The 18,566-nt window shown below is 39.8% G+C and overlaps 1 protein-coding gene across 1 annotated transcript; it reads left to right on the forward strand.

Annotated features, from left to right (window-relative positions):
• The first annotated feature begins 4,461 nt into the window (after nucleotides 1-4,461).
• LOC311489297 (tripartite motif-containing protein 16-like) lies at nucleotides 4,462-13,800 on the forward strand. Its single transcript, XM_084546319.1, has 2 exons — nucleotides 4,462-6,287; nucleotides 13,311-13,800. The coding sequence occupies exons 1-2, from the start codon at nucleotides 4,840-4,842 to the stop codon at nucleotides 13,528-13,530; spliced, it is 1,668 nt and encodes a 555-aa protein (XP_084402445.1). The 5' UTR covers nucleotides 4,462-4,839; the 3' UTR covers nucleotides 13,531-13,800.
• The last annotated feature ends 4,766 nt before the right edge of the window (nucleotides 13,801-18,566 follow it).

Raw genomic sequence — 18,566 nt, forward strand, 5'->3', positions numbered from 1 at the left:
TGTTTTGATGGTTTGTATTTTGTTGAATCAAGTGCTGAGTTGATTAAAGTGAAGTAGACAGAGGTAACTTCAGGACCAGAGAGTTAAATTCTGTGTTTCTCTTCATCAACTTGTTTTCTCTCCATGTTTGTTGCTGAGAGTTCATTGTTGTGGTGTTTCTGCACAGAGATCAGCTGTCAGTCAAACATTATGGCTGCTACCTTGACATGTTTAATAGTTGTTCTCTTGATGTTTCATCACTTTCTTTAGGTGGAGCTCTTTCCTGTGTCTGTTTAGCCGTGGAGAATATCACTGCTCATGATGACTTTTATTTCCATGACAATGTAAACTTCTCTGAGCTCTAAATGTCTGCTGAATATTTGTATTGATGTATTTGTGTCTTCTTGTTTCTCTTCCACTTCATAGCAGAGGAATCAGCAGACCTTCCTTTATCACTGATATGTTGTTGATCACTTTGTACAGAAAGAAATCTATGATTATATTTACATCTATCAGTTTTCAGACTATGTATTCAAATCTACATATACATGACGTACTATGAGGTTTATTAAAACTGTAATTATCATGATGGTTGTTCATTATTTTCCCGGATTGAACAAGTTGATTGTCTGGTTGAAATTAATCTGTATATGAAATAATTTTATGTGTCAACAATGTGTTGATTTAAATATTAAATAAAACAGTTTTTCATTAAATATGAATTATTCTCTTTGGTCTTCATTCCAGGATTTCTGTCACAGCTGATGGAGATAATGTCAAACTAATATGAGAGTTTATCTGAGACAGTTTTCCTCCCCAAACACCTCAAAGTACAGAGTTCATGTTTGTTAGGTTTAAAAAGTGTAAAATGAACCAGAAAGAAGTGATTAGTTGAAGAGTCAGAGGGTTTTCTGCTCCACAGCATCTTGGCATCAAGTTTAAGTGACTGTATGTCTGTAAACACTGACCAATATGAAGGCTGCAAACTCTCAGAGGGAGTAGAAAGGTTTCCACCTGATTAGAAAAGACAGCAGCCTGTTGTAGAATCACTGTCACATCATTCCAGCAACATTTCTATAGCTCTGCCTCAGGAGACCCTCCAGCAGTCTTTGGGACACTTTAACCTCTGATATCCAGCTGTACATTAAGAATGGAGGTGTCACGTTTATGGACGTCCGTCTTCGAGCAGAGACGCCTTTTAGAAACATAAATAAAGTCAGAAAGCTTTAGTCTCTTAAAGGTGGTGAAACATTAACTCAAGCCTCTGTGTCTTCACATTAGATTACTGTAATTCTGTCAGGTCAGAGCTCAGTATCCACTCAGGAGTTTTCAGTGTGTCTCAACTCTGCAGGTTGACCTCTTCTGAAGAACAGCAGCTGCTTGTTTCCACCAATCAGAACCCAGTATTGTTACACATCACGTCTCTGTTTCTTGTAGATGATGTGGTTCTGTTGTCTTCATCAGAGGTATGAGCTTTAATTAAAGATTTATGTTTTAAATGTTTGACTTTCATGTCGTTTCCATGTCTATCTTTCATGGTCAGACTTTGAAGTACAGACTGACTGCTGATTACTAGTTTTTTATTTTCTTAGTTTTTTAGTGTAGTTGCTATAAGAGTGACATTAATCAACTCAGTTACGTGTTCGATTGTGTCTTAGTGTTACTGCTTTTCATCTACTTATTTATTTGAAGGAGTTTTAATTCACACTGCTGCTCCTCATGAATTAAACATTTATAAAAGCTTCCCGTAGCCATAGCCTCATGCTATCTTTATTAAGCTTCTTTAAATTAAATTAAATCTATTTTTTTATACATGTTTCTCCAGGTTTATAACATGTCAGTGGAGCTCTTTCGCCTCCTAGTGGTTGTGCAGTTTATGACAACCTGTCTCACCTGACAGATCTACAATCTATAATCTATTTACCAGTTCTATTTATGTGCCGATTACAAATGACATGTAGGGAGATTAAAGTGAAATTTCAATTTCAATGTTTTTTTTGTTGTTGTTGTTGTTTTAGAGGAGACCAAGGGTGGACTTTACTTGGACTTCTCTCAGGAGTTTTGTGCATTTGAATGAGTATAAAAACAGTTTATTCACCTAGATAATATAAAGAATAGCAAATCTACTATATTAGGAGTGGGTAGTGAATGACAATTGTGCTTTAGAGAAACGTGTGGTGCTTCTTAAAAGCTCCAGCAGTCAGATCATGTTGAGCAGCTGGTGTCCAGTGAGATGAAATGTAAACAACACATGCTCCTCCAGTGACTGTTTAAAGACGTAAACCTCTAACCTCTGGATGAATTCCAGTTTGCATGCAGCCTTGTGTTGGTAGTGAACTACAAATGAACGTAAAGGAAATCTGTTTACATGAGAATTTAATGTGCTGACTATGGATTGGTCTGGTCTGACACTGAATTCAAAAAGTGTTCATACCGTGTTGGGCTTTGTATGAGCAAATATGGTTATTAGCTATATATAATTACAGGGCACCACCCTCACAACAAGGATGTGGTATAAACTACATTTCAAGCAAATTCAGTCACAAGTATTCTTCTTTTCTTCCATTTGATATTGATAATTACTGTGAAGGTATAAAAGTCAGTGAAGTTGAGTTTATTCACAAAAAACTCAGCTGGGACATAAATCCCAGCACATAAAAACAAAAATCCAAAAGGCAAACAGAAGACGCTGGAAACTCCAGGAGAAACAGATAAACTCAAAACAGCTGCCTGGGCAGGACTCTGGCTCTCCCTGGGAGGCACTGGAAGATAGAAAAAAAAACAAGAGATAAGTCCAATGAAAGCAAAAGATGAATGAAGGCTAAAGGCAAAAAAAAAAACAGAGAAGTAGCAGAAACCATAACATGCAGAATTATCTGGCACTGGAATGAAGTCACGGCCAGCCTTTTAAAGACAGTTGATTGATAACTGACCGCAGCTGAGTCAGGTGCTCCACCAGTTGCTTGCCCAGGTGAGCCTAATGAGGGAGAGAGAGAGAGCAGGGAAAGAGAACTCACAACACCAGCACTGGTAACCCAGGACCACAACCAATTACATTTTGTTATAATCTAAATTAATCACTGGTGTTACGGCCCTAGTGCCTCTATGGTTGTTTTGGTGTGTTTGTGCCTCTCTCTCCCACTCTCCTCCTCCAGGTGATCGCCCCTCCTCCGACCAGCAGCCGTTTCCACTCAGGTAATCAGCTGATCCTGGTTAAAGAGTGGAGGAGAGGTGCGGCCCAGAGAGAGAGAGAGATGGTGGACCACAGTGGTGGAAGTGTGAGGTTGACTTTGCTTACTGGAAATCAGAACGGTGAAGTACTGACTAATCTTTTCTGTGGAAAAGACAGTAATCTTTCTTGGTCTTTTGCCTGTGTTCCTTTTCCCCCCAGGTGTGGTGGCGCTTTTGGTTTGTTTTGTCTTTTTCCCCCCCAGGTGTGGTGGCGCCTTTAGTTTGTTTGTGGCTGTCAGTTCTGGTCTGTTGTGTTTAGTTTCGTGACCAGCTTTCTTAGTTATCATTGGCATTTTGTTTTTGAATAAAGAACCATTCCTTTTACACACGGTTATCGGTCTCTGTGTCGTTTTCCTTTTACCCGGAAACAATTTTCTTTTGTTTTCCTCCCTTCATCCCCTGGCTACATACTCGGGAGGTAACAACTGGTAAGGATTGAAGGAGTTCTACACAAAAGACGTTGGTAACATTCACTTCTGTGCAACATTAATCTGGCCGGCTTATATTTTTAAAAGCATTCATTTAAAAGCCAATAAATATAAACTAAATATATACACTGCAAATTAAAAGGTAAAGTAGTAAAAATGGTTGAAAACATCAGCAGAAGTCCTGACAGTAGACAAAGAGAACCCCATCATCAGAACACCCAACAACCATGGTGTGATGGACAAAGACACAGCTCTCCAAAAAGAACATTTCTGTGCACGTGCAGTTTGATCCAGATCATGTGGACAAGTCAGAAGACTATTGTTTCGCGGACAGATGAGACCAAAGTAGAACAGTTTTGTTTAAATGAGAGGCGTCATGTTTGGAGATGAATCAACACTGCATCCCAGCATCAGAACCTCATCCCTCCATGAAACATGGCGGTGGTAATGTCCTGGTTTGGGCCTGTTCTGCTGCATCTGGTCCTAGGATGGATGGTCATTATTGATAGATCAATGAATTCTTAAATCTACCAGTGACTCCTGAAAAATGTCAGGACATCTGTCCATGAGCTGAATGTGAAGAGAAACTGGGCCATGCAGCAAGACAACCAGCCCAAGAACACAAGTGGTTCTACAAAAGAACGGTTAAAGGAGAACAAGATGAACGTTTAGGAACGGCCAAGTCAAAGTTTTGACCTTAATCCAACAGAAATGTTGAGGAAGGACCTGAAGCAAGCAGTTCATGTGAGGAAACCCACCAACATCTCAGAACTGAAGTGGTTCTGTTCTGAGGAATGGGCTAAAATTCCTCCAAACTGATGTAGACCACTGATCCTGTTCTCTAAAACTCTAATATAATAAAAAGAGACCATGTGTAACTACGCATGGTCTCTTTTTATTATATTAGATTTTTAGAGGACAGGAAACTGGAAACACAATCTTTGAACGCAGAGATTCAAAGAACAACTCATCATCAGAGTCTGAACGCCCTCATTCTACTTCCTGTTCTCACACACAGCAGCTCCACTCTGTCAACATACTTCCTGGTTCCCTCCTCTTTAGATCTGCACTACATGTGGTGAAGTGTAAGAGGTCACTGGCCCCATTCACTGTAGAAACACATGACATTTAGATCAGAGCTCAGAATACTTTCACTTCTAAGCAAAAGGAAGTTACTGAGTCACTGACACCGAGAACTGAAATGGCGGAGAAAGGAGTTGAGCTGGATCAAGAAACAATTACCTGTTCCATCTGTCTGGATCTACTGAAGGATCCGGTGACTATTCCCTGTGGACACAGCTACTGCATGAACTGTATTAAAAGCCGCTTTGATGACGAGAACAAGAAGAAAGACCACAGATGTCCTGACTGCAGACAACTCTTCACACCGAGGCCTGTCCTGGTGAAAAACACCATGTTAGCAGTTTTAGTGGAGCAGCTGAAGAAGACTGGACTCCAAGCTGCTCCTGCTGATCACTGCTATGCTGGACCTGAAGATGTGGCCTGTGATATCTGCACTGGAAGAAAACTGAAAGCCTTCAAGTCCTGTTTATTCTGTCTGGCATCTTATTGTGAGAAACACCTTCAACCTCACTATAAGTCACCTACATTTAAACAACACAAGCTGGTGGATCCCTCCAAGAAGCTCCAGGAGAACATCTGCTCTCGTCATGGTGAGGTGATGAAGATGTTCTGTCGTACTGATCAGCAGAGTATCTGTTATCTCTGCTCTGTGGATGAACATAAAGGCCATGACACAGTCTCAGCTGCAGCAGAAAGGACTGAGAGACAGAGAGAGGTGGAGGTGAGACGACAAAACATCCAGCAGATGATCCAGGACAAAGAGAAAGATGTGAAGCTGCTTCAACAGGAGCTGAAGGCCATCGCTCACTCTGCTGATAAAACAGTGAAGGAAAGTCAGGAGATCTTCACTGAGATGATCCGTCTCATCCAGGAAAGAAGCTCTGATGTGGAGCAGCAGGTCAGATCCCAGCAGGAAACTGAAGAGAGTCGAGTCAAAGAGGTTCAGGAGAAGCTGGAGCAGGAGATCACTGAGCTGAAGAGGGAAGACGCTGAGCTAAAGCAGCTCTCAGACACAGAGGATCACAACCAGTTTCTACACAACTACCCCTCACTGACACCACTCAGTCAATCTACACACTCATCCAGCATCAATATCCGTCCTCTGTGGAAGTTTAAGGACGTGAAAGCAGCTGTGACAGAGCTCAGAAAGAAACTGCAGGACATTCTGAGAGAGACAAGGACAAACATCTCACTGACAGTGACTGAAGTGGATGTTTTACTGAGACAACCAGAGCCAAAGACCAGAGACGAATTCTTAAAGTATTCATGTGAAATCACACTGGATCCAAACACAGCACACACATGTCTGGTACTGTCTGAGAGGAACAGAAAAGTAACATCAGTGATTAAACAACAGTCTTATCCTGATCATCCAGACAGATTCACTGATTGTGTTCAGGTCCTGAGTAAAGAGAGTCTGACTGGACGTTGTTACTGGGAGGTGGAGTGGAGAGGAAGAGTTGGTGTCGCAGTCACATACAAGAATATCAGCAGAGCAGGAAATAAAAGTAGATTTGGATGCAATGAAAAATCTTGGACATTAGATTGTTACAGGTCTACATTTGTGTACAAACAAAACAAAACTCTCATCTCAGGTCGTCCTTCCTCCAGAGTAGGAGTGTACCTGGATCAAAGAGCAGGTATTCTGTCCTTCTACAGTGTCTCTAAAACAATGACTCTCCTCCACAGAGTCCAGACCACATTCACTCAGCCCCTCTATGCTGGACTCTGGATTGATGTTTGTTTTGATGGTTTGTATTTTGTTGAATCAAGTGCAGAGTTGATTAAAGTGAAGTAGACAGCAGTAACTTCAGGACCAGAGAGTTAAATTCTGTGTTTCTCTTCATCAACTTGTTTTCTCTCCATGTTTGTTGCTGAGAGTTCATTGTTGTGGTGTTTCTCCACAGAGATCAGCTGTCAGTCAAACATTATGGCTGCTACCTTGACATGTTTAGTAGTTGTTCTCTTGATGTTTCATCACTTTCTTCAGGTGGAGCTCTTTCCTGTGTCTGTTTAGCCGTAGAGGATATCACTGCTCATGATGACTTTTATTTCCATGACAATGTAAACTTCTCTGATCTCTAAATGTCTGCTGAATATTTGTATTAATGTATTTGTGTCTTATTGTTTCTCTTCCACTTCGTAGCAGAGGAATCAGCAGACCTTCCTTTATCACTGATATGTTGTTGATCACTTTGTACAGAAAGAAATCTATGATTACATTTATATCTATTAGTTTTTCAGACTATATATGTCTGGATCCACACTTGCCTTTATCACTGATTTGTTATTCATCACTCTGTTAAAATATATTCACATTTATTTGTTTATCAGATCAAATGTTTAAATTCATGTACAAATAAATCATTATTGAGGAGATTATTCATTATTTTCTTGGTTAAACTGAATGATTGTGTTGATTTTGTCAGATTCTTTTCTATCATCAGTCAATAAAGAAGTTTTTAAAGAACTTATTCAAGTTTGTGTTTCATCCATGGAACCATCACAGGTAAAGTTACTTGAGTGTTTTAGGACATTTAGGATGTTTGTATCTTGTAAACTCTTTTCTCCCATCTTTCCTGTGTTACCTGAATGCAGCATCAGTGTTACAGGCTGAGGCTCCTGTGGACAAAGTGACACAGTGTGATATTACAGATGTTTCAGTGTCTCTTTACTGATGCTGTTTAAGCTGCTGAAGGCTCAGTGGAGGTTTTACACATCAGGTCAACAAGTGAAACCTGAAAATGATGCTCAACACAAGAGGGCGCCTTCATCCTGCTGACAGGGACGTAATGGAGTGAATGAATGAACATGAACGGAGTAAAGATCAAATCAAATAAAAGGACTTGCTGTTAACATTTTCTTTGGCTTTTACTCATCTATAGCTCCTCCAGCCGCTTTAACTATTTTATTCCAATTTCACTGCATTGCAATTGTTAGCAGGGAGTTCATGAGTTTGATTTGATTTCAGCGTGAACACCTTTCTTTACAACTATCAGTAAATCAATAATACTTTACTGCTGCTTCTTTCTGAATCTGTCTGGATCCACACTTACAGCAGAAAAATAAAAGTTTTATTAAACTGACGTGATCTTTTGCTTATAGCAGTTTAATTAGAAATGCTCCAATAAACCAAATGTCTTACAGACATTTAGTTTGAACTGTCCCCCAAAGAATCACCATCTTTCGTGGGTCCCTGTAATCCTAGGAGACATAGTCCCTGTTGAGACCTTGCATTAGAATCCGTCCTGGGCAATCTGATCTCAAGTGTCCAGCTTTAAATACCTGTGTTCATACCTGGCACTAAAATGTGTCTCCACATTCATCATCAGCCAGATCTTCAGACCAAACCTCAGTTTCCCTGCATGTAAATAAACACCTGCATCATTTGTGTCACAGTTGAATATTATAACATATGCTGCCTCTCATGGATCTCTACCTGCAGCTGGATCAGAACCATAAACAGCTGTTTGTTGTGTGTACTGTCATGGATTTTCAAGGTGAGGTAGGACCCAAATGCTGGACACTATACGATGAGGCAGGAGCAGGCAAAAACTAAATTTAATTACACAAAAGGAAACACAAAGCGCTGCTGAGACGGCAGGAGAACCAAAAACAAAAATCAAAACTTTCAAAAAGACAAAAAAGTAACATCACAAGACTGGAGATCGAAAACACTGGGAACAATGAAATTTGACTTGAAAGCAGCACCAGAACTTGATCAGACTGATTTAAAGAACACCCTCATTCTACTTCCTGCTCTCAGACACAACAGCTCCACTCTGTTCACGTACTTCCTGGTTCCCTCCTCTTTAGATCTGCACAACATGTGGTGAAGTGTAAGAGCTGACATCCAGCTGTAGATTAAGAATGGAGGTGTCACGTTTATGGATGTCTGTCTTAAAGCAGAGACGCCTTCAAGAAACATAAATAAAGTCAGAAAGCTTTAGTCTCTTAAAGGTGGTGAAACATTAACTCAAGCCTCTGTGTCTTCACATTAGATTACTGTAATTCTGTCAGGTCAGAGCTCAGTATCCACTCAGGAGTTTCCAGTGTGTGTCAGCTCTGCAGGTTGACCTCTTCTGAAGAACAGAAGCTGCTTGTTTCCACCAATCAGAACCCAGTATTGTTACGAGTCTTTGTTTTCAAACACCGGGATGAATCAGAACTTTAAGATCACATTTTGAAGAAAGGATCATGTGATCCATAACTTCAAACCTGGTGCTGAGGGTGGAGTACATCTAAGAATAAACTCATGAAAACTCCTTAATACAGCTGATTTTACATTTCCAGTACAGCTGCACTCTAAAGAAAAAGTAACAGTGTCCATTTAACACAGAGAGAAAACACATCAATAAAACAACTAGGAATGAAGGAGACTAGTGAAGAAGGACACAAACACAGCTATTGCATTAACTGTATTATTAGTAGATTAGATGTTTAGACATTAAAGATATTCTCAAATGTTTCATGATCATCATCACATCAGGTTAACCTGCAAATAATAGATCAAATGAGCATTGAGGACTTAAATGAGAAACTTGAACGCTGATATTTTAAAAAGGTTTGACGACCTAAGTTGAGGTGAACAGTATTTTTAAAAGAGAATTGATCTCCAATGAGAAAAGGGTTAAACGTACAGTATTTATCTGAATCTGCGTCTCTTCCTGAAATCTAAAGGAGTTTTAATTAATTAATTCACGGTGCTGCTCCTCGTCATGGAATGTGGCAAAGCCTGATAACTCTCATTCTTCTCTCTGCTCTCAAACACAACTGATCTCTTCCCTTCACACGTCTGAGAGACAGAAGATGAATGTGTAGCGTAGGCTTAAACAAAATTATACATGGGCGCCAGACAGGAGAGTAAATTAATATTTTCAACCTGCCAAATTTTCTTAATCATTAAAGCCTGGTTAACTCAAATACCCATGCTACAAAAGGGATAAAAAATAAACACCACCAGTTTCAATATAGTTCAATAAAGTCAATTTTAGATGTATTTAAATTATACAAGATCTCAATATATCATGTCATTAATTAAACCCAAACACATTTCCCTAAAAGGGTCATAAATCAAACAGAAATTTCCATCAATTCAAAATCAGGTCAAAATAACAACCAATTATAATCACAAGAAAATATGTCAAACCAAACGGTCACTCTTCAACTTTCAAAAGAAAATCCAAAATGTCCATATATGAATTGGTGACTCGGATGTTTGAATGTCCTTTGTAAATGGAAACAGTCCAGTTCAGTTCAGCTCAGTTTTTGTGGGGAAAAATGAAGATATGTAAGTGATTTGGAGTGGTGTGCAAGGAGCAGGAATATAAGAAGCCAGGAGAGTTGAAAAGAAGACTTAACTTAAGGGAGGGTAACGTCCACCATGGGAAAACAAGTCAGTCCATAAAATCCTCCTCCATTGTAATACGACAGACTCCTGGTAATTCACCGGCAGCTTTCCTCCAAACAGTTTAGGTGTATCCAGCTAGTTTTGGGTTAATCTTTGTTTGTTTCTTTGAAATAAGTAATTAATTATTTTACTTTTAAACATATTATTTCCAAAAACTGGATGTTCCCTTAGTTATCTTTTTGGTTCCTCTCACTTCTTTGTTCTCCTCCATGCAGCTTGCTTGTTTGAGAGGGAGATTTTTTTCTCAGGTGTGTCCCATTTATCTCCTTCCTCCACTTCACTTCCTGTCTAGGAAGAAAGGGACTGGGTACCCAGGTCTCCGCTATAAATGGACAAGAAGCCTCATTCACTTCTCATCAATGAGATAACTAGAAGGAAATCAACAGCGCTGTTTTAAAAAATGAAACATACAAAAATGAAAATATTACCGTCACTGACATTGAGAAATGAGAAGATGACATTCATAGTTATTCTCAATATTGTCAAAACCTCAGTTATTGTTTCTTGTCTTCCTTTACTGAACATGTTAACATGTCTATAATCTGTATTTTTATGATAACAACGGTCCAAATGACAGTGTAGAAAGGCTCACTCTGTCAGGATCTGTTTTCATTTTTATCCAATTTCTGTTTTACTTTGCAGTGTGTTCTGTTGTGTTGCTGTTAGTTTTGTGTAATGTTTTTTCCCTCCTTTGTGATTACTGTCTCCACCCTAATGTGTTTCACTTGTGTCTTGTTCCCCAGTGTATTTGAACCCTGCCTCATTCCCATTGTCTTAGTTATCTAGTGTTCAAGCTCTCTAGTGTTTTTTTCCTGCTTACTTCCTGTGTATGATCTGTTCTGCTGTTTTTTGACGTTTGGATTTTGCTCATTTCCTTTCTGCTGTGTTTGCCTGATTGTGCCTGCCTTTTTTGGATGTTGACCTTCTGCTACCATTGAATTAAAGAGCTTGTTTTGTAGAACGTACATTTGCCGGGTTCTCCTGTTTGCACTTGAATCCCAGAACCCAGGCCCCTTTACACACTCACAGTGATGAACCTGAATCTGCAGCTCAGTTCCAACTGCGAGAGACAAAAAGAATGAAACTAATATTTTGTGATGTGACACAAAACTTCAAATGAATGATCAAGTTATTCTCTAACAGCTAGTTGTGTAAATAAGCAAAACATATAACCTGAAGACAAGAGAGTTGCATCAAGTCTGTCCTTCATATTTCTGCAGTAAATACATTAGAAGATCTGTTGTGTAATTATTAGAAATCTCATCTGCTCCTTGACGAGTCTCTTCCAGTCTCTGGTTGGAGTTCTGGAAAAGGTCCAGTCTGGGGACGTCTCAGTTCTTCTGGGAGACTTTGTCACTGATTCACAAAGTGATGGAGAAACTGATTGGGAAGAACGACCTGCCTGATCTGAACCAGTGTGGTGGTTTATTTCTGGATGTCTGTGCTTGATCTGGATTGTCCATAACAAACACCTTGTTGGAGCATCAGGCAGCTCATGCTGCACCTTAGGTGAAGACTGGATGATTGACTTCATGGTTCATTAAATCATTAATGCATCCATGTCTTGGACACTCTGGTGAAGAGAGGAACAGAGATGTCATCACCACCTGGTGGTGAGTTGAATTAGGTGGTGGGGAAGGTGCATGTGCTCCAATTATTGTGATACCACCCTGCTAAGCCTCGCCAGTAAAGTTTATTCTGGGGCTCTGGAAAGGAAACACTGACTAACTGTTGAGGTTCAGGAGGAGCAATGTGTATTCTGTCCTGGACTTGGAACAATGGGTCAGCTCTTTACCCTTGGATAGTTGATGAGGGCATCAAGAGAGTTTGATGATCCAGTCTGCATGTCTTTTTTGGATTTGGAGGAGGCTTATGACCGTGGTGCCCAGGGAACTGTGTGTGGGTTACTCAGTGAGGTTGGGGTATGTATGTACAGATTATTGCTGGGAGCCATCTGGTCCTTGTGTAAGCAAAGAGAGAGCTTTTCCCAACTTTCCAGTGGATTGGATTCCACCAAGGCTAACACTAGACTCTGGCACAGTTTACCACATTCACAGACAAGGCGCAGCAGGGAGACAAGTGTGTCCAGTATCAGTCCAAACTGTATCTCTGGTCTCTTTTTCCAGATGATGTGGTTCTGTTGGCTTCATGAGAACACACTGGGATGGTTTGCGGAGAGTGAAAAGTGGCTGGTTATGAAAGTCAGGTTTAGGATTAGGGTTAGGATTTACTCAGGATTCATAGTTTTTGGTCTTTGATTCAACTTGAGTTTGTCTTCCTGCTTTATTTTGTAATGTGTTGTCTCTGTGTATTTCACTCAGTTTTATTTCCTGCTCATCAGCCTTTGTGTATATATAGTCTTGTCTCTGTTTTTGTCAGTTTGTTTCACAACCAGTTTTCCTTTGTGTTACTCGTTGGTGTTTCCAACATCTCTGTAAATCTCCTAGTGTCTCCTTGATTCGTATGTTTTTTGTTTTTTTTTCTCTTTTAGTTTGTTTGCTTTTTCTGGTGATGTTTTTCTTCACATGGATTATCTTTTATTGGACTAATTCTTGGACTAACGTGCATAAACACAGTTGAGCCTTCTGTTTCTCACTTCCAGTAAGTTTTATTAATGTTGACGTTTTAGTTATTCATCCTGCAATAGTTTATTTGTTTCTTACATTTGGATCCTCTTTTGAACTATAACACTGTATAACATTAGACTTCATTGTCAATAAGGAAACAAACTTTAATTCAAAGTGTTGCTTATTGTCTTGGAATGAATCAAAAACTGATAAACCTCATTCCTCTTCATCCACTCTGTCCTTATATTTCAGTTGTCTCTCCTTCAGATCTCCAAGTTGACGATGGGTGTGATCAACATGTGGTGACGTATAACAGTTGAAAGGGTGAAACACTTGATGTTTAAATCAGAGTTCGAACTGATAAAGATCTCATTAAGAGAAACTCACTTAGTCACTGACATGAAGAGCTGAAATGGCTCAGAAAGGAGATGAGCTGGATCAAGAAACTATCAGTTGTTCCATCTGTCAGGATGTACTGAAGGATCCGGTGACTATTCCCTGTGGACACTGCTACTGCATGAACTGTATTAAAAGCCACTTTGATGAAGAGGACAGGAACAAAATCCACAGCTGTCCTGAGTGCAGACAACTCTTCACATTAGATTGTCACAGTTCTACATTTGTGTACAACAACATCCAAACAAACGTATCAGGTCCTGTTTCGTCCAGAGTAGGAGTGTACCTGGATCACAGAGCAGGTATTCTGTCCTTCTACAGCATCTCTGAAACCATGACTCTCCTCCACAGAGAACAGACCACATTCACTCAGCCGCTCTATGCTGGACTCTGGGTTGGTTCTCGATCAAGTGCTGAGTTGATTAAAGTGAAGTAGACAGAGGTAACTTCAGGACCAGAGAGTTAAATTCTGTGTTTCTCTTCATCAACTTGTTTTCTCTCCATGTTTGTTGCTGAGAGTTCATTGTTGTGGTGTTTCTGCACAGAGATCAGCTGTCAGTCAAACATTATGGCTGCTACCTTGACATGTTTAATAGTTGTTCTCTTGATATTTCATCACTTTCTTTAGGTGGAGCTCTTTCCTGTGTCTGTTTAGCCGTGGAGGATATCACTGCTCATGATGAGTTTTATTTCCATGATAATGTAAACTTCTCTGAGCTCTAAATGTCTGCTGAATATAGACTTGTAGTCAAGACCGCCTAAACCGAGACCAAGACACTACCAAGACCAGAGAGTATCAAGACCAAGACAAGACCAAGACCAAGACCAAGACAGACCAAGTCAAGACCAAGACTAGTTCAGCTCGAGACCGAGACCGAGACCAAAAAAAACCCCCCAAAATAACTATTTTTTTGCCATTTCACATGAGTTGTAGAAACTAAGCACCATTCTGGGTTCAGCTGCTTAGTATAAATATGAGATTGTATTATTTCAACTACAGGCACAATAATACAGAGACAGTGCATGTCTTGTGTGTGAACTTACTATAAATGTTTTCATCAATTGGCTAAAAATCAAATATGTGTAGCGATTGCATGATATATGCAATTGCTATTTCTACACTATTTGAGGATTGACTCTTGAGTGCTGTAAAGGACTGACATGACTATAGTCATCTATAAAGTCATCTAACAAAATAACAAGCCTCCAACACCACCCTGCACCTCAAAAAAAGTCTTAAAAATTGGAAATATGTTACTGATTTAAATTGTACTTAATTTGTAGATGAAACGTTAATTCTAAATATTAAAGATACACATTATCAAATTGAAATTATTATTATAGTAGCCAAATTACACTGTATAATATCAGCATCACTGAAATGGCATAGGCCTAATGCTTAATCCATCACAACGATATGCAAATATTATTCAAAGGCCAATGATGCCATATATTTATTCAAACAAGGCCATTATAAGCACAATACTGTAATTAAATACACAGACACACACGCAGGTGCACCAAACTCTTTATGGTCTGTAAAACCAAACCTGATGACTGACGAATTCACCGACATTTTGCGTGCGCCAACGCCTTCTGTGTCACAAAATGCATGTGATTGGTACTTGAAGGGGGCGTATAATGATAATAAAAAAATAAAAAAATAAAAAAAATTTAAAAAAAATGTGCCTGCCTAGATATTATAGGTTACAAATCCCTTCGAGACCGCTCGGCCAGTCCGAGACATTGCGAGACCGAGAGACCCGAGACCGAGACAAGACCAAGACCAAAGACTATCGAGGCCGTGACAAGACCAAGACCACGAAAAAGTGGTCTCGAGACCGGTCTCGAGAACTACAAGTCTAGATGAATATTTGTATTGATATATTTGTATCTTGTTGTTTCTCTTCCATTACATAGCAGAGGAATCAGCAGACCTTCCTTTATCACTGATATGTTGTTGATCACTCTGTTAAAATATATTCACATTTATTTGTTTATCAGATCAAATGTTGTTTAAATTCATGTACAAATAAATCATTATTGAGGAGATCATTCATTATTTTCTTGGTTAAACTGAATGATTGTGTTGATTTTGTCAGATTCTTTTCTATAATCAGTCAATAAAGAAGTTTTTAAAGAACTTATTCAAGTTTGTGTTTCATCCATGGAACCATCACAGGTAAAGTTACTTGAGTGTTTTAGGACATTTAGGATGTTTGTATCTTGTAAATTCTTTTCTCCCATCTTTCCTGTGTTACCTGAATGCAGCATCAGTGTTACAGGCTGAGGCTCCTGTGGACAAAGTGACACAGTGTGATATTACAGATGTTTCAGCGTCTCTTTACTGATGCTGTTTAAGCTGCTGATGGCTCAGTGGAGGTTTTACACGTCAGGTCAACAACTGAAACCTGAAAAATGATGTTCAACACAAGACGCTGCCTTCATCCTGCTGACAGGGACGTAATGGAGTGAATGAATGAACACGAATGGAGTAAAGATCAAATCAAATAAAAGGACTTGCTGTTGACATTTTCTTTGGCTTTTACTCATCTGTAGCTCCTCCAGCAGCTTTAACTATTTTATTTAAATAGCACTGATTGTTAGCAGGGAGTTCATGTTGACTACAGTGAGTTTGATTTGATTTCAGCGTGAACACCTTTCTTTACAACTATCACTAAATCAATAATACTTTACTGCTGCTTCTTTCTGAATCTGTCTGGATCCACACTTACAGCATAAAAATAAAAATAAAAGTTTTAATAGACTTATGTGATCTTTTGCTTATAGCAGTTTAGTTAGAAATGCTCCAATAAACCAAATGTTTTACAGACATTTAGTTTGAACTGTCCCCCAAAGAATCACCATCTTTCGTGGGTCCCTGTAATCCTAGGAGACATAGTCCCTGTTCAGACCTTGCATTAGAATCCGTCCTGGGCAATCTGATATCAAGTGTCCAGCTTTAAATACCTGTGTTCACACCTGACACTAAAATGTGTCTCCACATTCGTTATCAGCCAGAACTTCAGACCTTAACTCAGTTTCCCTGCATGTAAATAAACACCTACATCATTTGTGTCACAGTTGAATATTATAACATGTGCTGCCTCTCATGGATCTCTACCTGCAGCTGGATCAGAACCACGAACAGCTGTTTGTTGTGTGTACTGTCATGGATTTTCAAGGTGAGGTAGGACCCAAATGCTTGATGCTATACGATGAGGCAGGAGCAGACAGAAACTAAATTTAATTACACAAAAGGAAACACAAAGCGCTGCTGAGACGGCAGGAGAACCAAAAACAAAAATCAAAACTTTCAAAAAGACAAAAACGTAACATCACAAGACTAGAGATGAAAAACAATGGGAACACAGAGAAACGGTAGAAAACAGTATGACACGACAGAGGACAAAGGGAAAAGCAGGACTATATATATACACACAAGGGAGACACAGGTGAAAACAATCAGGGCGGGGCAGACAATTACAAAGGTGGGAAATCACAGGACAGGAAGGTGACGAGAAACAGGTGACACCAATCAAGACGGGGAAGACAATCACAAAGACGGGAAGATAAAGGAAGAGACACAAGACAGGAAACCAAGAACTTAACAAAATAAAACAGGAAACTGAGAAACATGAAACATGAACGAAATTCAAAACATAAACACAGGAATCAATTTATACACAGGATAAGATGTTACAATCCCTTGTGCCAAGATCCCAGGCAAAACACATTTAGAGGCCCTGTTCAACTAAGAAACCCTACCAAACCTTCGGTCATGTGATATGACCATTAACCTACAATCTACATGAACTAAGTAAATGCTGGCTTGTAGGCCCACAGAGCAGCAGAGGATAATTCCAACATTGTGAAATATAAGCTAACCAAACACTGCTGGCTTATATGGCCCGCTCAGCAGCAAACCATAGCTACCAAGCAACATGAAGACATCAGGAACCTGGCCTAAACAACAGAAGTATGCAGCATGTCATTGGGGTTTTCAAGTGGGCACCTCCCTTCACCGATGTTTGGTTAAGTTAGGCCCACGACACCTCGAGAAGGCTTAACAGTGACTTCCAGCGTCCTGGAGTCACCCCCCTCCACACTGCCACGGCGCAACCCCGTTTTCCTCACCATTCAATGTCTATCAACAACTAATATCTCAATTATTAGCCTAGTCCTTTTATGAATAACGAGCCAAACAGACAAAACTACCATGGTTCACCCCGTTGATGAGGACTGAACCATGTAAAAAATCAACTGTGATTCGCCCCGTTGATGCGGACTGAACCACGTAACAAACGACCAAATTTACCGTGGTTCGCCCCGTTGATGCGGACTGAACCACGAACCTAACCGACCACATCTAGCATGATTTGCAAACATACTAAAGTCACGCAGCCATCCTTACATTTAGCTAGTTCCCCAGCTAGCATGCTTCCTACGTACCCATACCCACTCGCTCGCTCTCTCTGCTGCCCGGGACATGTTACATACCGCGGTCCTTTGGCTTTTTTCACGTATGCCCAGCTCGCTCTGAAGAGCAATCGCCGACTTTGCCACAATCCACCGCATCCCACTTCTACCGGGCGGAGATAAGCCTTCCAGCCATTCTGCTCTGCGTCTGCTGCTAGCTCTGCATACTTAGCTCTCTTATGCTCGTTAGCCTCCTCAACTCTACCTTCCCATGGGACAGTCAGCTCTATGAAATAGACTACTTTCTCTGGCTCATACCACAACAGCAGATCTGGCCATAGACAGGTGCTAGCTCTATCTCGGCTGGAATAACTAGTTGTCCATTTAAAACCGCCATCCTCTCCGCATAAAAATACAGAACCGTGACATGTCCGTCATGACTTGGGTTAATTCTACATATTTTGGAAAAAGCTGTAAAGTCTTAAATTATTTATTTATTAATTTATCTCTGTCCTGACATTAGTTATTTTAGAGGCAAAGCTCAGACATCGACATAATCACATTCGTATTTCCCACGTGCTGATATGTTTTTAATGACAGAATCACACACAGTGTACTCATGTACAAGAATTTAATCAGCCACTTCCTGTTCAAATTCATTTATTATTTAGTTAGTTAACAGCTACAAGGACAGAATATTTTAAAAGGCTCTCTTTACTAATGACCAGTCTTCACTTCAGATGCTTTTTCCTTTTCAGGTGATTATTTTTAATTGTGATTTTGTGTTTTCACAGAAGAAAACATTGACCATATATCAATCACCTCATCCCTGTTACTTTACTCTGAATGGTCCCACATTCATGTCGTTGTATGAGGATTTGTGAGGGTTGCAGATCAGTCCAATGAAATGTCCTCGAAGGGAGAATAACACAACAAGCCTGGATTCAATGGTGAGAAATCTAGTAACCAGAATAAACAAAGCTAACAAGATTTAGAATTTCAGCATTATTAATCTTAATGCTGACATCTTTGAGTAGGAAGAAGAATTCAAAC

The sequence above is a fragment of the Chelon labrosus genome (genome assembly GCF_963514085.1).
Source record: "Chelon labrosus genome assembly, chromosome: 6".
Classification (NCBI taxonomy): Eukaryota; Metazoa; Chordata; class Actinopteri; order Mugiliformes; family Mugilidae; genus Chelon; species Chelon labrosus.